This window comes from Pipistrellus kuhlii, unplaced genomic scaffold (assembly GCF_014108245.1).
Source record: "Pipistrellus kuhlii isolate mPipKuh1 unplaced genomic scaffold, mPipKuh1.p scaffold_m20_p_12, whole genome shotgun sequence".
NCBI lineage: Eukaryota > Metazoa > Chordata > Mammalia > Chiroptera > Vespertilionidae > Pipistrellus > Pipistrellus kuhlii.
Genome location: NW_023425427.1, coordinates 43,306,933 through 43,331,231, shown reverse-complemented (window position 1 = coordinate 43,331,231; position 24,299 = coordinate 43,306,933). Strand labels below are relative to the sequence as shown.

The 24,299-nt window shown below is 36.5% G+C and overlaps 1 protein-coding gene across 9 annotated transcripts in view; it reads left to right on the top strand.

The window, feature by feature from the left end:
• The window catches only part of PSIP1 (PC4 and SFRS1 interacting protein 1), a 40,980-nt gene that overhangs the window by 4,592 nt on the left and 12,089 nt on the right, over positions 1-24,299 (top strand). For 8 of the 9 annotated variants that reach the window (XM_036434103.2, XM_045580253.1, XM_036434101.2 and 5 more), the window contains exons 3-8: positions 7,681-7,819; positions 10,407-10,511; positions 11,493-11,555; positions 16,933-17,029; positions 18,432-18,507; positions 23,637-23,865. In XM_036434103.2, coding sequence (XP_036289996.1) covers positions 7,681-7,819; positions 10,407-10,511; positions 11,493-11,555; positions 16,933-17,029; positions 18,432-18,507; positions 23,637-23,865 — 709 coding nt within the window. The remainder of the gene's footprint in view (positions 1-7,680; positions 7,820-10,406; positions 10,512-11,492; positions 11,556-16,932; positions 17,030-18,431; positions 18,508-23,636; positions 23,866-24,299) is intronic. The other variant, XM_045580254.1, reaches the window with a different exon arrangement.

Here is a 24,299-nt window from a genome sequence, read left to right as displayed (position 1 = left end):
TATTAAAGGGTCAAGACATTAGGAAGGTTGAGAACTAGTGCTCTAAGGCTATCTCATTAATTTTGGAAAATAATATCCTGCATACCTTTAATTTAATGATCTTACAAATATTATATGTAATTTCATTGATTTTTGGACCTGAAGTTTAGAATTTTACCATAATTTTGGTAACATACTTGTTTACTTGGGAGCAGGAGAAATGAAAGTATTGATATTCTACAATAATTAGAATTATGTATTCCTAAGAGTCTACAATGGCAACATTTGCTTTATTGTTTCTTATCTACTATATGAACTTTCCTATAATTTATTTCACAGCTTTATTGAGATGTAATTTATGTAATAAATTTTACTTGTTTAAAGAGTATAAATGAGTGGATTTTAGTATATTTACTTCCATAACTATTAGTGTTCATTATCCATTCCCTCCTCAACCCTAGACAACCACTATTTTACTGTCTGTTTAGATTTTCCAAATCTAGATGGTTCATATTAATGGTATCACACAATGCCACATAATTATTTTCTTTAAAATATAGTTTTGACACAGTAGTGTGGTGAAGGCCAGGGGCAGGGAATGGCTAGAAGGGGTCTATGGGCTAAAAAAGAGGACATGTAATACTTTCAACAGTAAGGATTTAAAATATATATATATATTTTTTGAATCTAGAATTTGATTGGCCTTCAACATAATTATTTTAGTTGAGTTTAGGAATATCCTATATATAAATATTTAATTTTGTAAGAAATGATGAATTTCTGCTGAAACTGGTTTGGCTCAGTGGATAGAGTGTCAGTCTGTGGACTGAAGGGTCCCGAGTTCGATTCCGGTCAAGGCATGTACATTGGTTGCAGACACATCCCTAGTGGGGGGTGTGCAGGAGGCAGCTGGTCGATGATTCTCTCCCATCGACATTTCTAACTATCCCTCACCATCTCTGTAAAAAAAAATCAATAAAATATATTATATAAAAAAAGAAATGATGAATTTCTGATTCCATGGGATAATATACCATTTAAAAACTGTTCCATAAATGTATTAGGGCAGTGATCGGCAAACTGCAGCTCATGAGCCACATCCAGCTCTTTGGCCCCTTGAGAGTGGCTCTGCTAACAAAATACCACAGCCTGGGTGAGTCTATTTTGAAGAAGTGGTGTTACCCTGTTTCCCCGAAAATAAGACAGTTTCTCATATTAATTTTTGCTCCCAAAGATGCGCTAGGTCTTATTTTCAGGGGATGTCTTATTTTTCCATGAAGAAAAATACGGTATACATTTATTGTTAAACGAAAATAAAGGAAATTTTTTACCTGTATACGGTACAGTAGTGCAGTAGTTGTCAACACAAACCAGACAAACTGAATCCTACAGAATCAAGAATTTACTCATTTATTCAATGACAGTCATGTCATCATCTTCTGGAACATCATCATAACAATCCAATTCCTAAATTTCCTGGTGAATTTCTTGTGACTCTATTTCTTTCAGAATCAGTGGACACAAATCTCTCACATTTAGCATTTAGCCTGGGGGGGGGGGGGGGCTTATTTTCCAGGGGGATGCCTTATATTTCATTCAGAAGGAAACCTGTAAGTAGGTCTTATTTTCGGGGAAACATAGATGATTTTTATGTATGTGAAGTTTGGAAATACTATTATAATAATTGGAATAGATGTTTCATAGAATTTTTCAGTTTTATAAGTTTAGAATTCTTTAATTTTTCTGAGATGGAACAGATTTTATACATATATATTGTTATAGTTTTATAGAACATATAGTTCATATGTTAAATTTAAATGAACAGTGGTCATACCTTCACCAACATTTAAAAATGAAAATTTTAGCCCTAATCAGTATGGCTCAGTGGATAGAGCGTCGGCCTGCGGACTCAGGAGTCCCAGGTTTGATTCCGGTCAAGGGCACGTACCTTGGTTGTGGGCACATCCCCAGTGGGTGGTGTGCAGGAGGCAGCTGATTGATGTTTCTCTCTCATGGATGTTTCTAACTCTCTGTCCCTCTCACTTCCTCTCTGTAAAAAATAAATTTTATATATATATATATATATATATATATATATATATACACACACACACACACACACATATATGCATATATACATGTTTGTTTTTTTTAAATGAAAATTTTTACATTGTATCTGTAAACTTGAAATCAAACTGCACTGACTACTAAACCTTCATAAGCATAGTTTGGTTTAATGTATCGGGTCTAGTAATAATTAATGTCGTTTTAAAACATTCGTTTAAAATCTTGCTTGGTGTTGACTTGTATTGACATAACCTTCAAACACGTGGTATCAACAGAACGTGTGAAGTGCAATTAACAAGTTTTGCTTGAAAAAGTGTGTTTGGTTTGGTTTTTGTTGCAAAACTAGGGCTAAGAAGATGGCGGATGAAGAGCATATTCGGCACTGCATGCTTTACGAGTTCCAATTAGGAAGAAAAGCAAGTGAGGCTGCAAAAAACATCTGTAGTGCTCTTGGTCAAGATGCAGTTAGCGCCAGAAAATGCCAGCGATGGTTTGAGAAATTTCGCGAGGGAAATTTTTCGTTAGATGACAAGAGTGGTTGAGGCCGTGTGTCCAATTTTGATCAAGAAGCTCTTCAAGCTCTTTTGGTGCAAAATCCTCAAATTACCCAACAAGAGCTTGCGACAACTTTAAATTGTTCACAAAAAACAATTTCCAATCAATTGTGTGCACTTGGCAAAGTCCAAAAGTTTGGAAAATGGGTTCCTCATGAGTTGACCGACAACAACCGTAATCAAAGAGTCACAATTTGCAGTTCGCTCCTCTCTCGTCAAAACCGTTTGCCGTTTTTAGAGCAAATTGTTACCGGAGATGAAAAATGGGTGCTGTATGTTAATTTGAAAAGGCGGCCTCAGTGGTTGGACAAAAATGAGGCTCCGCAGCCCACGCCAAAACCTGACTTGCATGGGAAAAAAAGTGATGTTCTGTGTTTGGTGGAATTTTAAAGGAATTCTTCATTATGAACTTTTACCATCTAACCAAACCATTACAAGTGCAGTGTATAGTGCCCAATTGGAAAGGTTAGCCCAAGCTTTAAGAGAAAAAGAACCCGCGCTGATTAATCGGAAGGGCGTAATTCTTCACCAGGATAACGCACGACCGCATACTGCAAGAATCACTGCTGAAAAACTGCGCCAGTTGGAATGGGAAGTTCTCCCTCAACCTGCATATTCTCCTGATATTGCCCCTTCCGATTACCATTTGTTTCGTTCTTTGCAAAACTTTCTTCTTGGAAAAAAATTTAATAATGAAGAATGCCTCAAAAATGCATTGACCGATTTTTTTGCATCAAAATCACAAGAATTTTACAATAGAGGGATTAAATGCTTCCTGAGCATTGGGCACAAGTAGTAGAAAACAACGGCAACTATATTGTTGATTAAATTTTGTTGTATTGTTTAAATAAATTCGATTTAAAATATTAGCAAACGACATTAATTATTACTAGACCTAATAGACCAAGGGTGGGGAATATCCAGCCTGCAGTATCATTTGGTTTGGCCCTACCAAGGCAACTGCAGGCTGGATTCAAAATTAGATAAATCTGGGAGCATTTTTCATAGCTACATAATTTTTAAATTGAGAATTTTGTATGATCCTTGGCAGAAAAAGGTTCCCCACCCTTGATGTAGACACTAAATTACTAGTTTTAAGAAATTTGAATATGTTCAAGGAAATGAAATGTAATTTTAAAATTAAGCTAATACATTTTATTTCAAAACATACTGGTAATGTTTTGTGGTTAGTGTTCTTATAAGTATACCGTTTATCTTTGGAAAGGCCAGGCTACTGTATCTGTCAGTTTGGTGACTTTTTGTACCTCAGGTTAGATTTTAGAAACTAGATCTTTGGTCATTTGCCTATTCTCTCTGTCCCCAAAAGTTGGGAGGGTGGTTATTTGAATACTAGAGGCCCAGTGCAGTATACGAATTCATGCATGGGTTGGGTTCCTCTGAGTGGCCTGCAGGGATCTGGTTAAAATCTGCAGTCTAACACTGCCTACAGCTCATACCTGCTGCTCCTGCTCATCCCAGCCTCACTGTGCCTTCTGTGGGCTTATGCCCAATCAGTCCTGATCAGGAGAGGCTCACACTGCTGCAGCAGTGCTTGCCAGACATGAACCCAGTGTCTGGTGCCCTCCCAAGGGGAGTGGCCTGAGGAATCAGGCCAAGGAGGGGCTGAGGGAGGGCTCCAGGGCGTATCCGGCCCATCTTGCTCAGTCCTGATTAACTGGACCCCAGCTGCAAGCTAAGCTCCTGGTTGGAGCATCTGCCTCCTGGTGGTCAGTGCACATCATAAGAGAGCTGTTGAATATCCTTAGCATATCATTAGCATACTACACTTTGGTTGGTTGGTTGTTCTGCTGTTTAGTCTATTTGCATATTGCCCTTTTATTATATAGGGTTTCTATTTGGATTTTGCATAAATAAGAGTTTATTCTAATAGCCTGTAGTAAGGGAGATGGGAAAGGAGGAACATAGAAAATGAAATAGCAATTTAGAAAACTGTGCTTATTCATAACTTTTATATACTAATTGTTTCGTAGAGCACAGAGTTCATTCACGTTAAATTTAGATGACAAATGATCATTCCTTCTCTAATTTTTAACGGTGAGGCTTTTTATATTGTATAAATTAAGGTATTTTTGTTGTGAATTTAGAGCAGAATCCTTTTATAACTTTAATATGAAAATATCTGAATTTTCTTAGTGTTTTACAGCATTTACAGTAAATTCATCCAGCAATCAAGGTTTGAACATTAGACGACAATAAGTGTATACCAACTCTGACCATGTACTAAATACCTTAAAACTAACAATTTTAAAACGGATTCTTTGTAAATGAGACTGACATGGACCCAATGTTTTTCTGGAGCCAAAAGTCTTGTTGTTTTCTTTTAAAGTGCATCCTGATCTGTCCACCCTTCTCCACCTGCCCTGGCCGGCCTAGGCCTCCACTCCAGGCTACAAAGTTTCAGTTATAGAAGGTAAACAAATCCAAACAGAAATGGCGGCAGCCATGGTGTGAGCAGGGGGCTTGGCTCCTCTCCAGGCTACAACATTTCAGTTGTAGTAGGCAAATAAATTCCAGATACCAGGGCCTCCGTTTGGGTTGCCAGTGGCTGGCCTGCAAACCACCACAGGCCCCTCTCCCAGGCCACCCCATGCCCCAAGGGAACCTCCACCCTGATCTGGGACACCCTTCAGGGCAAACCAGATGGCCCCCATCCGTGCACCAGGCCTCTATCCTAAATAATAAAAAAGTAATATGCAGATTGACCATCACTCCAACACACAAAATGGCTGCCCCATGTGGTTAAAGATCCTGCCCCTGTGTGGACACAAGTGCCACCACAAGATGGCCACCAAGGGAGGGCATTTGGGAGAGACCAGGCCTGCAAGGGAGGGCAGTTGTGGGCAATCAGGCCAGCAGGAGAGGGCAGGGGAGGCACCAGGCCTGCAAGGGAGGGCAGTTGGAGGCAATCAATCCTGCAGGGGAGGATAGTTAGGGGTGACCAGGCTGTCAGAGGAGGGAAGTTGGGGGCAAACAGGCTGTCAGGAGAGCAGTTAAACATCAATCAGGATGACATGGGAGTGGTTAGGGGGTGGTCAGGCTGGCAGGCAAAAGCGATTAGGGGCAATCAGGAAGGCAGGCAGGCAAGCAATTGGGAGCAAACAGTCCTGGGTTGTGAGAGGGATGTCTGACTGCCTGTTTAGACCTGATCCTGGAGGGATCCCAGATTGGAGAGGGTGCAGGCTGGGCTGAGGGACACACACCCCCCTGCATGAATTTTGTGCACTGGGCCTCTAGTTTGTGTATAAGTTTTTGTGCTATTTTTTTTCCACTTCCTTGAACACTGTCAGTAATTGTGTTGAATGCTTTGACAATATTTAAAGATTATAAGCCCTGCCAGTGTGGTTCAGTGTGACCTGGAGGTCACAGTTCAATTCCTGGTCAGGTACATGCCTGTGTTGTGGGCTCAATCCCCAGTGTAGGGCGTGCAGGAGGCAGCCAAGTCATGATTCTTGTCTCATCATGGATGTATACTATCTTTCCCTCTCCCTTCCTCTCTGAAATCAATAAAAATATTTTAAAAAAAATAAAGATTATGAAACAATCATAATTTTTCCCATTAATGGCCTTACACAGTCATTTTTATGGTCTCATATTGTCATGCAAGAAAAGGACTACCTTTTTGAGAAAAGAAAAATCCTTGTAAATTTATCTGGTCAAACCTACAAATACCAGCAAAAACTTACTATTGTATATACTTGTGTGCCTCTACATTTATAGAATTGACAGACTTCTACAGAACTGACATAGTAAGCTATAAGGGATAAATACATTTGTGTCTATACACACAAAAATAATAGAATTGCTTCATTGGCAGATTCCATACTTCTGAATTATCCTCAGTAAAATTTATAATTCTAAATCAATACTTGTGGTGCCTTCATGGTCATGTCAGTGTGCAAAATTGCAAAAAAGTGAGTAATTTGATGCACATTCCTAGCTGAGGCTAAACAAGACAGTGCTTTTGCCTTTTTGTTTAAGATCTCATACTATAAAAGTAGGCTGTACTTTTGCAGTCAACATAATGCCTTGGTTTTTGCATATTGGTACTTTCCGTTGGTCATTTGGTATTTATAATGAGCCCCAAATGTGGTGTTGAAGGGCTGTTAGTGTTTCTAAGTTTAAGAAGGCTGTAGTGTGCATTATAGAGAAAGTATGTGTAATATAATCTCTTGGCTGTGAGATGAATGTTAATGAATTATAAATATTAAATAAGATGTCTTTAAATAAAATCACACATAAAACAGGTTATGTATTTTGGTTTATTGATGAAAATGTGACCAGAGGCTCGTAGGAACCTACCTTGTATTTTTCCTGAAGCAGTGGTGCAGTATTTATATAGTAATTCAGTATTTGTGATAACTTTATGACACAGTTACCCCAAATACAAGAAGTTGTGCATGTGTATGAATGAATCAACGAACCAGTTAGCACATTCAATTCCCTTATTGAAAAAGTAAAATTCTTAATACTTTTTAATAAATATTTATATAAATATAAAACATAAGTGCATATAAGAATATATTATATTGGTGGTGTTTTATGAGTTGTGTAATATTCCTAATTACTTTAACATGAACTTCTATTTTGAGTGCATTTAAATGTATTTACTAATGCAATCATGTCACAGTTTCGTTTTTGTGCATTTTTATATTGTACAATATATAACAATTTCCCATTTTAACAATTTCAAAGTGTACAGTTTCGTGCCCTTAAGTATTTCTCATTGTTGTGCAACCTGCTTGTTCTTATTTAATTTTTTCCATCACCATGTATCCCTTTTGTGGCATCTTCTACCTCCATTCACCCCCCCCCCCCCCCCCCCCCCCACACACACACCCTAACTTGCTTGGTTTTATAAATAGGATTATTGATGTAGGAGCTTGTGACTGAGTTTAATAAAAGTATTCAGAATTAAATATAATTATGTCTACTTTATATAAGATTTTAATGCGTTTTAGATTAAGTTTGATAATTGCATCATATAGTAGTGTTATTTAATAACATACTTGGAGATTGCTTTGCATTCATATTTTCCTTCCCTTTCTCTACTTTCTTTTAGTGCTTTTTTAGGCCCAAAGGATATATTCCCTTACTCAGAAAATAAGGAAAAGTATGGAAAACCAAATAAACGAAAAGGCTTTAATGAAGGCTTATGGGAGATTGACAACAATCCGAAAGTGAAATTTTCAAGTCAACAGGTGCGTCATATTACATGATACTTAGTTTAGTATTATGTATGCAGTCTTGGGGAATACTCACTATTGTAGCAGTAGGAAAATACTGATTTAAGAACCATGTCAGTTTCAGATTAAATTGTTCTTATTTGTGAGGTTGAATGTTGACCTTTAATATCTAGAATCTAGATGAACTTTTGAAAGATCTCAGAAAATTGGAATATATTGTAGTTTAACTCCATCTGATTGAGAGTTATGTCATTGAATATAAAGCCATATGTACTGTTCTCTTAAATTTAGGTTTATACAATAATTTGAAGAGAGTGTGTTTTCTTACTTGTTTTAATTTATCCATAAAATTGTATTAGAATATAATCCTCAGATGGGTAAATTAAATATGTGACAAAAGTACTTGTAGCACTATGTAAGTTACACTTAATGTTTTTTGTGTCTAGAAGATTAAACCTCCTTTTCTGTTTTTCTTGTGATCAGAGTTTTTGTTCACTTATATTAGACTTGAGATAGTAAACGCTAGGAAAAGTACAAATAAACCTAAACAAGGAGAAAGCCATAAACTGGAAAATTTGCAAATTCTACTTTTAAATCTCTATTTAAAATATTTATTTATTTATTTGGTTCTTGTTCTTCACTTTGAAAGCTTTTCAGGTGCTGTTCTATCTGGAACATTAAATCATTCATTGATGCTTCAGGGCTCCATTAGATAATCCTGAGTGCTTTTCATTATCATCTAAAACTTAAATTTGTTAACTCATCATACCATACGATAATTGTTTCTATACTTTATTACCATAGACTATTAACTCCATGAACAAAGAAGTTGCATGCCCATTGTTATATGTTGTGGGCAGAATAGGTTTTCACTAAATATTTGTTGCATGACTTAGATCAGGCGTCCTCAAACTTTTTAAAGTGGGAGCCAGATCACGGTCCCTCAGAGAGCTGGAGGGCCGGACTATATGAACTACTAATTCCTACTGTAACACCTCGGCTGCGCTCATTGCCCAAAAAACCTGGCGGGCCGGATCAGACTCCTCTGCGGGCCGCATGTGGCCCGCGGGCCATAGTTTGAAGACCCCTGATAGATGAATGGTTCCCCATCATTATTGCTTTGACTGTGTAAAGTGTCCAAATAGGTTGAATTGTTTCCTAAAACTAATATTTTATAGCTTCATCTGAATCCTTGTGTGCTGTGACTATATCTTCATGGTCTTTTTCATCCTCCAGATTGCCCAGCATGGTCACCCTATCCTCTGTTCCTTTGTTCTTATTAATCTTTAAATAATTTTCACCATATATACTTGGAATTTCCCATTTCACAGTGAAATTTTTGGTTGGTTGTATGCATGAAACCAAAAATATGAATGATTGTGCTATAGAGCTGTAATTTAGGGGCATTTTTATGTGTTTTGTTGTAACATTATAATGATTTGTGATTTTATTAGCATTGCTTTTTCTTACAAAAGAGGAAATGGGTTTACAATTTAAAAGACTTGTCAAAGGGAATACAGCTAGAAAAGAACACAGTTTGGATTATAATGCTATCATCTTGTAGATCTGTGCTTACCCTCCCCATTGTGTATTGTGTTGCCTCTGTTATTCATCTTTTTAGTTGGTATTAATGACAGTCTAGGCCCCTAGATCACTTGCTTAAGTATCTATAACCTGGGGTTACTTTTATAATTTTTTAAATTATGTTCTATTGGTTTTTAAAAAATATATTTGTAAAGCATAATTTTTATTGCTTTTTTTACATAGTGAAAGAGAGAGCGAAAGAGAGATTCATCAGTGAGAAACATTGATCAGCTGCCTCTTGCACACCCCCTACTGGGCATGTGCCTGCAACCAAGTTACATGCCCTTGACTGGAATTGAGCCTGAGAACCTTCAGTCCGCAGGCTGGCTCTCCACTGAGCCAAACCAGGGCTAAAAAATATTTTTATTGATTTTAGAGAGAGATGAAAGGAGAGGGAGAGAGAGAAACATCAGTGATGAGAGAGAATTATCAATCAACTGCCTCCTACATACCCTCCATGGTGACTGAGTACCCAAGCTGGGCATGTGCCCTGACTAGGAATGGAATCGGTGCTCAGCCACTGAGCCACACCATCTGGGCTACTTTTACAATTAAATAATTATTGACTCTCACTCAGTACCTGTTAAATCCAAATCACTTAAGTTTGGGTCTCCAAAGTCTGCATTTTAAATTGAGTTATAGATCAATCTAAGGCTTTATGTCTTACACAGTTAAGCTTCTCTCTCCAGAATATTTCAGTAATTGAATACACTGTGCTATTCTAAACCAACTTATATTGATTGTATCCTCCTGGGTATTTGTTGGTTACACTATCAGAATGGGATTTGTGATTGTACTTTCAGTTTCACTATTTTGTCTTCTCTTCTTGTATACAGTTGCAGGAATTCAATAGCATTTAAAACTTTTAAAATTATATATATTATAAGTGCTCTGTGGAACAGAAATTGTAAGAGTACTTTTCTAACTTTCTTACGAATAGGCTTTTGATTTTTCATTGGTAAAAAAAATTTAAATTTGGTAAAAGTTTTATGAAGTTAATATAATCAATTGTTCATAGGCATCAGCTAAACAATCAAATGCATCATCTGATGTTGAGGCTGAAGAAAAAGAAATGAGTGTTTCAAAGGAAGATACTGACCATGAAGAAAAAGCCAGCAATGAGGTATTTTTAATTTCTCTTATATTCTAAATCTATTTTGTAGTAAGGAAGAAATTATAAAATGAGATGATTACTTGATTGCAAAGTAGAAAGTAATCTTTAAAGTGGTTGGGTAATGAATGAGATAATTTAAGACTTATTTCCTTGTGTAAATATTAAATACTATATTGTAAAATAGTTTTTGCATCCTTAATATGAATGGATGTTTTATTTGAGGTTATTTTGCTGTTCAGAATATGAGGTCCACCTGTAGGAGAATGGATTATTATTTGTTAGGAATATTTTTAAAGCAAGGTTTTGTGTAATGGATGTACTGAAAAGGTCATTGAACTGAATTTTTAAAAACCTAGGTTTATTTCAAACTGTAAATAAGGAGATTCATTTAACCCTTCTAGGCCTCGTGAAATGATTATTAGATGATCTCCAAAAATCCCAGCCACCTCTTAAAATTCAGAACTCTATGGTAGAAAAAGTGATTTCATAAATTTAAATATAAACTTTCTGGTGTGCTAACAAGTATCACTTTAGATTTGATCTGACAGAGAACAGAATTTTTACTTTTTGGCAAATAAACTGGCTATTACTTTGACCTTACAATGACAATGTTAAGGCTTTTTAAGAAAATAATTCTATTGATTTCAGAGAGAGGAAGGAGAGGGAGAGAGAGAAACATCAGTGATTGAGAGACAATCATTGCTTGGATGCCTTCTGCGTGTCCCCTACTGGGAATCGAGCCTGCAACCCAGCATGTGCCCTGACCCAGAATTGAATTGAACCACGGCCTCCTGGTTCGTGGATCAATGCTTAACCACTCATCCACAAAGGCTGGGTAATAATGTTAAGACTTAATGTTTATAATTTCAAAGGTTAGAGAAGCAAAACCAATTTCTCTAGTAATAGTAGTGAAGTGTGCTTTTGACTTTTAGTTTAAGAAATTTTCTTTCAGTCTTGGCAAAATTTATTTCATCTGTAATTTTTTTCTAGGATGTGACTAAAGCAATTGACATAACCACTCCAAAAGCTGCCAGAAGGGGAAGAAAGAGAAAGGTAATTTTACTGCTTAAATAATTTTTGAGTTGCACTAAGGAAGAGTAGATATAATGAAACCTTACCATTTAGCTTGAATTTTGCCTTTTTACTCATAATTACTTTAATTTTTTAAAGGGTAGGTTTTGTTTACTTATGAAAACTGTCTTTTGTTCTGACTGGTTTGGCTCACTGGATAGAGTATCAGCCTACGACTGAAGGGTCCCGGGTTCAATCCCGGTCAAGGGCATATACCTTAGCTGCGGGCACATCCCCAGTGGAGGGTGTGCAGGAGGCAAACTGATTGATGTTTCTCTCTTGTTGATGTTTTTAATTCTCTAACCTTCTCCCTTCCTCTGTAAAAAATCGAGAAAATATATATTTTTAAAAAAACAACTCTTTTTTTTTCTTTCTAATCTTCACCGGGGGATATGCTTCATTGATTTTAGAGAGACAAAGGGAGAGAGAGAAACACCTATTGGTTGCCTCCCATATACGCCCCTGCCTGTGTTCATACCTGCAGCCTGGTATGTGCTCTGACAGGAATCAACTCAAGGCCCCTCGTGCATGGGGCGATGTTCCAACCAACAGCCAAACCGGCCAGAGCAACACTTTTCTTTTCATAATGATACAGCATCTTCATGATAAGTTAAATGGCAAAGAAAATAAAATTAAGCAATTTTTATTCCTTTTAATGATGCTGTTGCAAGTTTATTTATGAAGTGGAAATAATATATACTAATGAGGTAGTTGAGAAAATTAAATGTTATACATATAATATTCAAAATAAATTATATATAAAGTGCTAATATAAGTGTGATCTATTATTATGTTATTCTCAGAAATTTGTTGCATGAAATGACAGTTTAGGAAAGCATGCTTTCTATGTTTTTAACTAATGTTTCTTCCCTATATGAAGTTTTTCTGACCAATTTTTATCTCAGGCTGTTGTACGTCAAAGATACAAATAAAATTATAGTTCAGTATCTAATGAGGAAATAAAATAGGAAAACAATGAATTATAGTGACTTTTTATCCTATATGGGAGGTGAGTAGAAGAGGCTATTATAACTTTAACCATATCTTAAATAAAAGGAAGAATTTTGTCAGATGAATGAAGGGATGGACGGGAAGGGCAAATGAGGCAGTTAGAATAATATACAGAGGTGTAGAGAAAATATCATTTCAAGTATTGCATTTCAGATTATCAGATCATAAAGTTAGAGGGAAAAGGGTACACAAAATATTTTATGTGGGACAATCTGAACTTGATGGGAAGCCATTGAAACACTTTAAATTTTAGATGCCTCCTTGTAAAGCAGTGTGAATGATGGGGATTAGATTGGACTGGTGAGATCAGTTTACTAGTTCATTCATTCAAATTTTAATATTAACTTCACTGGCCCAGACAGAGAATTGAGCAGTGAAGTAAAAAAGATAAGATCTCTGTTCTTGTTGAAGACAGACAATAAATACACAAAACAAGAGAGTTAAGTGGGGAGTTATGATAGTGACTTGGTAACTAAGTTATGGACCGCATTACTAAGGGAGTTCACATGAGATCGGAAGGACAGGTGTCTTGGTAGTGTAAGTGAGAGATGGGATTTAAGAGCACTTTAGGGAGTAAAGATGATAGTTGATGGGAATGGGTGTGAAGGGTGGGGGTAGAATCTAGTATGACTAAGGTCTTTTGGCTTGTATGACTAAATCCAATTCTGAGAATTCAGGAGATGTTGGTTTGGGAGTAGAGGCATGGGAAGGAGGGAGTGAAACACTTGTGGAAATAAGACTAAAGATACATATACAGAATGTCCCAAAAAATGAATATACACTTTAACAGCTCATAGCTCAATTTTGAAAATGAAACGTATTTTAATAAACACCACCTTTATAATTATTCAAAGTGTATGTATACATTGACGGGGGAAGAGAGGGAAGACACCCTGTATATATTATTCTGACACCAAGAGGGGAAAAGGTAAAAGTTATAAAGATGCCACCACTGGTATGAAGATGAAAGATTGTTTTTTTATAATTCCTGCTATGAACTGTCAGGATATCAAAAGGGAGAACAATTTGAAGAATGAGGGTGTGGTCAGTAGTACCATGGTGTAGAGGGTTTTCAGTAAGATAAGTAGCAGGATGCTTTAACGTTAAATGGTAAAACAGATTAAGTGTGCTGGTGAATAATATATTCAATGGTAAAATTACACTGTGTACCTGAAATCTTTAAAGGAAAGGAGAAAGAAGGCAGCAACAGGGATTTGCATGGTTAAGAGTGTTTAAAGTGGAAAAATACAGTAGAGAAATTAATGCTTCCTTGCAAAAGTAGGAAAGATCCAACATGTGGAAAGATGAGTTATTGTATGTAAGGACATGCTGGATGAGAGAGAAGGGAGGGCACATTACAAACAGACTTGCCAGCAAGAAGGAGTTGAATGACATTTCATCCTTTTTAACATTAAAGGGAAAGGTGGAGTAGGCTATTAAGAATTTTTACAGGGACTTGGAAATTCCTTCCTGCTGGCCTAAGTCTCTCCCTTCTCATGCACTCAATTCAAAGCAAGGTGTGGTATAAGGGGAGAAGAAAGAATTGCAAATTTATGCTAGTGAGGGGAGAAAAAGGTACTACAAAAGACAGGGTAAAGGATTAATGGGTGGCTTTGAGATCCCAACTGAGATGTACAAAATGAATCCATATTTGTATAATTATTTTCAGGAGGGCTCAGCAGCAGGGAATAATAGAGCAGGGAAAAGAGAGTTTTATGGTAATCTCTGTTGGGGATATGTGGGACAGGTGCAGCAAAACAACTATGCAGAGGGCTTGAAAATGAATAGGAACACTATATTTCATAAGGTGTGAGTGTGTGAGGGGTGAAATGAAGGGAGTAGAGATAGAAAGTGGAGTAATAAATGAAGAGAAAATGTGTCAAAGGGTTATAGGTTTGTTTCAGTGAGATCAGGTAAAATACAGAATAAATTAATTTAGTCAGAATATTAGCATTTAAAATATAAATATATGTACATGTGGAATAATATAACAGTCTTTTCTCTGGATGAAATATTTTTTTGTTTACTTTTATTTTCATGAGGAATGGAGTTTACTTGAATGATTTTGCCATAAGTTAAAAAGCATATCCATGGTAGAGCTGATTTTCCGTTTAGGATTAGGGTTATTTTTATTTCTGATATTAGTTACTGATGAACTTGTTACCTCTTATTAGAATCTCCTCAAAAGATTCATTCTACTTGTACAGTCTTATATTATTGTTTTTTTTAAATATATATTTTATTGATTTTTTTTTACAGAGAGGAAGAGAGAGGGATAGAGAGTTAGAAACATCGATGGGAGGGAAACATCAATCAGCTAGCTGCCTCCTGCACACCTCCTACTGGGGATGTGCCTCCAACCAAGGTATATGCCCTTGACCGAAAACGAACCTGGGACCCTTGAGTCTGCAGGCCGATGCTCTATCCACTGAGCCAAAGTGGACAGGGCTACAGTCTTATATCTTGATTTATTTGCACAAGATGTTTTATTTTTAAATATATTTTTATTATTGGTTTTAGAGAGGAACGGAGAAGGGGGGGGGGAGAAAGAGAGAGCAATGATGAGAGAGAAACATTGATTGGAAGAGGTTTTATTTTGAAGTGAAGACTCAACAGTTTGAACTGAATTTTATAGAACTTTTACTCTCTTAATGCCTCAATAGAAAAGGAGCACTCATAGTTCTGATATCTGATATCTTTGATATCTGAGAGACTTGGTAAAAACACAGCTCCCTAGGGTAGGGGTAGGTGGTTTGTAGATGCTAAAAATTCTGGAAAACAACCTGAGGTAATGTTTAGGAACAGTTTTCTTGAGAACAATTCAAGAGTTATAGTAGATGAGTTTATTAAGACTTTTAATAATGCTTATTATATGCATCATTATATTCTAATTATAAAGGCAAAAATGTTTAAAAAAAAACTAACAAAAAGAAAATGGATAAACTCTTAGAAGTGGGATTGCTGAGTTTGACTCGTATATTCTTTATTGCCACTGTTCATTCATAAAGATATTATTTCAGAAAGGTGTTACCAGTTTATTGAGCATCATTAATTATTATCTGAACTAGAGGCCTGGTGTGGGGGGTGGGCATGGGCAGTTGGCCGGCCCCAACCCCTGGTCGAACTCCTGGTTGAACGGACAATTTGCATATTACCCGTTTATTATATAGGATGATTATCCGTATCCTTAGCAGTATTGGGCACTATCTCATAAAAGTTTGTAAATCAGATTGTTAATTAAAGAGTCTTAATTTTTTCATCAACATTGGATTGTGCTTGCTTTTTCATTATTGCCTTTATTTTGTTGATCTAGTTACTGTTGAATTCTAAATAATTGGAGGTGGGGCAGCAGCTCATAGTGGTCCTCCCATTCTTCTCAGTTCTCTTTACTGTTTCTTTCTTCCCTTTTCCATTATGATCAAGATTGTACTTCCTTTCTAATTAGTGGTTCCTAACCTTTGTTCTACTTTAATACTTGAATCAATTAAATTGACTCTCATTTGGGGTTATTGTCTCTGGGGGCATTATAATCTACAAAGTGACATTGGGATTTATTTTCTACACTGTAGTAAATCACCCTGTATGGAAAATAAGAATAACAGTTTTCAGCCCAGCTGGAGTGGCTCAGTTGGCTGAGCATCAACATGTGCACAAAGGGATTGCTGATTCACGGTACATACCTGGGTTGCAGATCTGATTACTGGTTGGGCACATAAGGAGGACTGATCTATGTTTCTCTCTCTCTCTCTTTCCCCCTCTCTGTCTCTCTGTCTCTCTCTCTCTGCCTGTCTCTCCCTCTCTCCGTTTCCCTCTACTCCTCCCCCTTCCCTTTCTCTAAGAATGACCTCAAGTGAAGATTTAAAAGAAAAACAATAACAGACCTTAGTCCATTCAAAAATAAAATGTGTACAAGTTAACAGTTTAAAAAACAATCAGCACTTAATTTCTTGAGTTTTCTAATACTAGAATATTAACTTGGATTTTATGTTGTGTTAGCATTTTTAGATATTTAAAGTATATTTATAAAGAATGTATGTGCTGTTACAGTGTAATTATGTTACACTTTGGTTACTATTTTGCCTTGAGAGTATTACCTTTATGTTTCCAAATGACTTTTTTAGGTTAATAATATCTAAAAAGTGAAGTTTTTGCTTGTTTCATACAATTGCTCACTAAAATTATAAGCTAAGTTGAAGATCTCACTTGATGAGTCAACTTACGAAAAATAGCATATGAAAATTATGCATGTATTTGAATTTGTTAACTTAGAGTGGCATACTTTGGCCATTGACTAAAACTGAAATGCCTACTATTTGCTAAATAAGTTAATTAAATCTTTGTGATTCAGGCAGAAAAGCAAGTAGAAACTGAGGAGGCAGGAGTAGTGACAACAGCAACAGCATCTGCTAATCTAAAAGTGAGTCCTAAAAGAGGACGGCCTGCAGGTAGGATTAAAATGTTTAAAACTCTGGCTTATGATTAATGTTACAGATATTTTAAGTGTTGTGCCTCAGATTCTTTGGAATAGTTGGATAGGCAACTGGTTATGTATAATGTACAAGTTTTAAAGGAGTTCAATTTAGTTTCTGCTCTATGTAATGAAATGTTTAAATTTGAGATAATTGCTTGGGACTTGTCATTTTCTGTTTTATCCCTATTGTATTTTCCCCTAAAAGTGGCAAATGAGGCAGTGGTGAGGTTTAAATTATTATACATGAATGATGGGCTCGTTTTACCTCTTAACTTTAGAGATCATAAGCTTTCCAAATGGAGTCATAATGAAAGCAAGAGAAAGGGCATTTGAACAAAGTTACTAACATTTTTTAGCTAGAGGCCGGGTGCATGAAATTCATGTATGGGGGCGGGGCGTGTTTGTCCCTTAGCCCAGCCTGCACAATCTCCAATCTGGGATCCCTCAATCCAGGACTGCTGGCTCCCAACCACTTTCCTGCCTGCCTGCCTGCCTGCCTGCCTCATTGCTCCTAACTGCTTCTGCCTGCCAGCCTGATCGACACATAACTGCTTCCCTGCCAGCCAGATTGCCCCTAACTGCCCTCCCCTGCCAGCCTGGTCCCTCCCAACTGCCCTCCCCTGCTGGCCTAATCGCCCACAACTGCCTTCCCCTGCTGGCCATCTTGCGACGGCCATCTTGTGTCCACATGTGGGTGGCTATCTTGTGTGTTGGAGTGATGATCAATTTGCATATTACCTCTTTATTATATAGGATTATTACATTATTTGCTTAGACCCTTTACAGTATGTTGCTATCATCAGCATTGAAATTGGATTACAAATTTTTAGTTGTGAATCTACCTATACACATAATATTATAATATGTATATGAGCATTAGATACAAGTGCAACTCATAATTTTGTCATACTTTGTTAAAACAACAGTGAAGGATGTTCTTTTAAGTCCTCTCAGCCATACTAAGGACAGATTTAAAATTACTGTTATTCTCTCTCTTCATATTTTCAGCTGTTGCTCTTTTGATTTGTTAGAGGGATATTATCTTTACAACTTAAAATAATAGTATATCTAATAAGCCACTAAGCAATACTCCTCTAACATGGACAAAAGTATGTTTACAATTGTTTATATGGTTACGATTATTATAACTTAATTAACTCCAAAGAATGTCACAGTACACTTCAATACAATCCAATAGTGCTGATATTGCCAGCCTTCATTATTCTTGAAGTTTACCTGTTAGCTATCCTCAAGCAGAGTTCTTTTTTGCCATCAATAAACCTACTTTTGCCCTCTCTGTATATCATTTGTAATCTTTATATGTGAGATTTATATTTCAGAGGAAAGCTGGTAGTTAACAGAATTTTTTCCGTTAGCTACAGAAGCCAAGATTCCAAAACCAAGAGGCAGACCCAAAATGGTAAAACAGACCTGTCCTTCAGAGAGTGACATGTAAGTTCATTTTTGATGTATAAATAGTTATGCAATGTTAGACATCCGACTTATAAGCATAAATCTCTCTGCTTTTTTTTACTAGTTTTATTGTATAGGATATATGTTATTCTATTTTTCTAAATATTATGAGGAAAACTTCTCTTGTTTTTTATTACATAAAGTTAAAATTGATATAATAGAAAATGCAGGGTAAAACAAGTTTAAGGAAATTTTAGGCAAAGTGTTCTTGGAGCAATTTCCACAAATCTTTCAGAATAGCTTTCTTAAAAATGCTACTTAAAAATGCTACTTAGCCCAGCCGGTGTGGCTCACTGGTTGAGCATTGACCCATAAACCAGGAGGTCACGGTCCAATTTCCAGTTAGGGCACATGCCCAGGTTGTGGACTCTATATCTATACCCAGTGTGGGGCATGCAGGAGGCAGCAGATCAATGATTGTCTCATCAATATTTCTATCTCTCTCTCCTCCCTTCCTAAGAATGGGGGAAGAGGGGGAGAAAAGTGGCATAGAATTGCAACATAGTTTTAACTATTGCTGTGAAATTAAGTTAGGTACATATGCAGGTGAGTTTGTTTTTGTTTTAAAACATACCACATAGCCCTAGCTGGTTTGGCTCAGTAGAGCATTGGCCCTTGGACTGAAGAGGTCCTGGGTTCAATTCCAGCCAAGGGCACATGCCAAGGATGTGGGCTCAAACCCAGTAGGGGGTGTGCAAGAGGCATCCAATCAGTGATTCTCATCATTGATGTTTCTATCTCTCTTCTCTCCCTTCCTCTTTGAATCAATAAAAATATTTTTAAAATAATAAAAATGAAATGTTTTGTTTTAAAAATACATACCACATAAATCTCATTCATCCTGATCCTTAGATGAGTCATGACACATCTGGCTCTTCGTGATCAACATAAGGCTTTGCTCTAGATACTTAGGAACTGAAAACACAGGTTATCTGCTCTCCACTCCCCTTTAGACACCCATGTAGATCTGCGATGGGGGACCAAAATAAATATTCCCATTTGGAAAGGAGAGGTTTAAGAGGTGCACAGCATTGTTCATAGGAAATCTGAAATTATGCTGGGAACATACTGGGAGATCTCCCTTGATAAGTCTCCAGACTCCCTTGAGAGTATCCTAGTCCATTTTTCTCCACGGCTTTTGGCTGATTCCTTGGAGAGTTCTGTGCTTTTCATTATCATCCTGAGTTGCATGTGAAAAGTTCATTGGCAAATGTTATCCTCCTTACCAGCTGAGCAGTTCTTAGTCTGCTTTCAGACTATGATAAGTTAGAGGCCAAAAGTTCCTTTTTATATCTCCATTACTTTTGAAGTAGGCTGCTGTTAGTTTTGTAATAATACTGTATTGTTAGTATGTGTTGCATTCTAGTCAGCTTTGTATGCAGTGTGGTCTCACTGTCCAATCTCAGAGGGAAAGTGGGGATAGGTGGGAAGATATCAACCAAAGAACTTGTATGCATCTATAATAATAAAATCATAATATGCTAATTAGACCGAACATGCTTCCGGATGAAGCCAGTGGCCAGAGGGAAGCCAGTGCCGGCAGCTGGGAGAAGAAAGGCCCACCCTTGCACGAATTTTGTGTATCAGAACTCTAGTATGTGCACAATATTCATGGACACAGACAACAGGGTGAAGGCAGGGGGCAGGTGTGTGCTAGAAGGGGTCAATGGGGAAAAAAGGGGACATATGTAATACTTTCAACAATAAAGGCATATTTCCCAACAGGAACCAACCAGTAACCTCCTGTTTTATGGATTGGCACTCAACCACTGAGCCACACTGGCCAAGCATTCTTATCTTTTTATACTTAATTACAGGCACTTTGAGTTGGTTTTCCTGAGAGCACACCTCTTGGTTTCTTTATTCCATTTGTCTATCTGAAGGAGCAAGTGACTAAATTTGAAATCTTAAAGAAAGGCTGGCAGCTTACCCTTAATTGGATCTTTGACCCAGTTTTTGAATTTGAAAAAATTTTACAGGATAGAGGCAACTTTCAACATTGAAATGCATGAAATTTTTGTGTTGGTTTTGTTTTCATATTATTTTTTTAATCTCATTTCTTAAAGTATCCTATTTATCTTGGTAACAGCCAACTCGAGATCCCAGCATTCTACCTTGAAACCTCTTTACTGAAAGTCACAAGTTCATTGAATGTATTTTCTTTTGAGTTCTCACATGTGACAGTTTTGTCCATCCTATATGATTAGAGAGGAATATGCTAATTATCCATTGGGGTGTAATGACCAGATCACAGATCTGTAGGAGGGTGGGGCAGTGAACTACAAGTGGGCAGCTGAGAGCTACAACAAGGTAGCAGTGACTTACTGGTGCACAGAATCGTGTGCTGGGATACTATTTATATAATAGAGTTTAGTTTTCCAAACCAGAAAGGTTTTTCAAAGCCATCTAGGTCACATTTTATGTTTGGGTTGCTGGTATCACTTTCTTTGTACTAACAGCTTTTTGCTGAGGTGATGAACAGCTGCAAAAAGCAGTATCTTGCTATATTTTTAATTCATGCTATATGTAGGCTGGGATTGGCAATAGCCACTCTCGGATGTGGATCTGAAAACAAACTTAGTGGAATGAACAGCTAAACTGTATAGGTTCTTTTGAAACTTCCACTCTCCACCATGGGAACAGCATGTATCTGTCATTGACAGCTTCTCTGCAGTGGGTCTTGAAATGACATGACAGTGGAATAAGCCCAGAAGAAATGAAACCATCTCATAATGCTCATGTAAATTAAGAAATATTTGTTATAAGCCACTGAGATATTTTGGGTGTGTTTGCAATAGGCTTTGCTTACTTAAATATTATAAGACTAAAGAAATTTACAAATACAAATTTCTTTTTGTAACTTGACCTACTAAAAAGGAAAGTTGTCACTATGGGGAAACCTGTTTTTCATGGAAGGAGGTAAGGAAGACCAGTGAGAGAATTATTTTTTAGCAAGCAGTGATCATTACATTTTTGTAATTCTCTGCTTTGATATTATTCATTAAACCTTGAAATTATCTATTTCTTGCGATTTTAGGATACACTTTCTAATCATTTTTTTCTTTAAAAACAGCTGTATGGTATTCGATTGTGTATTATAATTCTTAAGATCCATCCCATTTATAGATCTTTCTTCCCCTCCCCTCCTTTTCTTGGTCAATCCTCATCTTAGGATCTTTTTCCAATAATTTTTGGGGAAAGGGGTGAAGGGAGAGGAGACAGAGAAACTTCAATGTGAGAGGGACACATCAGTTGCTTGCCTTCCATATGCATTCCAACCAACCAGGGTTTGAACCTGCAACTCAGGTATGTTCTCTTTACCAGGAATTGAACCAACGTTCTAAGCATTTAGCACACTGGCCAGGACTATATGTACATCTTTTTAAAGACACTATTTTCTAAATATACATGTACAAATATATTGGCAAGAATAAATTACTAGAAGCAGATGGGTTGGGACAAAGGTTATTTGCATTTTTAATATCTGCTTCCATCCATAGGGTGGGTAACATTTTTGGGGAGGCAAGTGGTCAGTAGCTAGTAAGAGCCATGAAAATGCTTTTTACATTGTACTCTGTTCCTATCTCAATTAAATTGATTATGATAAAAATATTCACATTTTTGGAAATATTAAAGAAAGTTAATTTTATTTCATGCTTTTTCTTCCATCCGTTAAAAGTAAAGGAAGAAATCCATTTGTGTGACAAAAATTTCTAAAGAGTTAAAGGGTAATTTTCTTTCTTTTCCAATTTAATAATCTCTCAAGGGTTCAAGGAAGCAAGTCTGGTAGGAGGTTATTGGGCAAATTATTGACTTTGCACTATCATTTTCTGATTTGTCAAATGGAATGGGTTGGACTTTCAACCCATTCCATTCCACTTTCTTATGAGTTATCACATGTGAGAGTTTTACCTTTCTATAATAATCTATAATAATAAAAGCATAATATGCTAATTAGATCCAATATCCGCAGCAGCAGGGGCCGAGGTAGAGGTGGCAGAGGCTCCTGGCTGCCACTACAGTGATGGGGGCCAGAACCACTTGCGTGGATTTTGTGCATCGGGCCTCTAGTTGTATAATAATATATTAGAGTTCAGTTTACCATCCAGTTAAAGCCAGGTCACATAGGCCCCTTCCAGCTTTCAAATTCATTGATAAATTGTATAATGTGAAAATTTCAGTAGAATTCCTTAAACAGTAAAAAAAAGGTTTGTTTCAAAACAGTTCATCCAAACTTCAAATTGTATTTCTTTTTACTTTAGTTGAACACACACACACAATAAGATTATGTGGTTAGCATCATTTGATTCTTCTAGAGCATGTTATAACATAAATACTCAGTTTTATCTACTGTACTTGTTACATAAATACTATCCAATGGTATGTTAGGATTAGTGAGCAATTTCAGTAGGTTGACTTATTTTAGTGAAATCTGAAATCCAGTGCTGATGGAATGCTGAAGTTCTCAGAGATAAGGAGTAGGGAGTCCATCACTGTTGATACTACACTTAATTGGTATTGTAGTTTATAAGTTGGGAGCCTTTTACCTTGTAAAGATTTTCTTTTAATTCTAAAATTACAATATTTGATCATTTGCAGTTCCCATGCGATTGTATTTTTCCCAGTGTTTCTACTTTTTAAACATAATTTCTTATAAAATATGTAGAATATAAGTTCAAAAGGTTCTGGGACTTTTACCATCTTGCACATTGCTATATCCACAGAGTCAAGAAAATGGCAACTTGTTTTATATATATATATATATATATATATATATATATATATATTTTCTCCCCCCCTCCGCCCCCAGTGAATAAGTACCATTATACAAAAGTAAAAAAAAAAAAAAAAAGGTGGGAGGGTGAGAATCACTTTCCTGTTAGCCCAAATCCACTATAGTTTTTGAATCTTGTAATTTATATAAAGGGGTGCTCTTCTTTTGTGACTGGATGATGGACTACCAATTATATTTTATTTAAAATTTTTTAATTAAAAATAAATTATAGCTTATTTTTAAACACTTATTTGGTTGACTGAGAGTTTAGTTGAATGACGAATGTTAATTATGCATAAAAGTTCATTTTCTATTGTTGCATTCTCTAAAATAGGGTAACTGAAGAAGACAAAAGTAAGAAAAAGGGGCAAGAGGAAAAACAACCTAAAAAGCAGCTTAAAAAGGATGAAGAGGGCCAGAAGGAAGAAGATAAGCCAAGAAAAGAGCCAGACAAAAAAGAGGGGAAGAAGGAACTTGAATCTAAAAGGAAAAATTTAGCTAAAACGGGGGTTACGTCAACCTCTGATTCTGAAGAGGAAGGAGATGATCAAGAAGGTGAAAAGGTAGAATGTTTTAACTATCAAATAAAATATTTATTTTTAGTTTGATAAATAGTTCTTTTTAAAAAAATATATGTTTTATTGATTTTTTACAAAGAGAAAGGGAAAGGGATAGAGAGCTAGAAACATCCACGAGAGAGAAACATCTGCCTCCTTCACTCTCCCTACTTGGTATGTGTCCTCAACCAAGGTACATGCCCTTGACCGGAATCAAACCTGGGACCTTTGAGTCTGCAGGCCGATGCTTTATCCACTGAGCCAAACCAGTTAGGGTTGATAAGTAGTTCTTTGAGAAAGTCTATAAATATGATTACAAGTTAAACTAAATTTCTTTACCTTTCTGAATAAACTTGAGTTAAACTGAATTTCTTTACCTTTCTGAATAAACTTGAGTTAGCTATGTTTAAAAGTATATTTTAAACTTTAATTTACTGTGC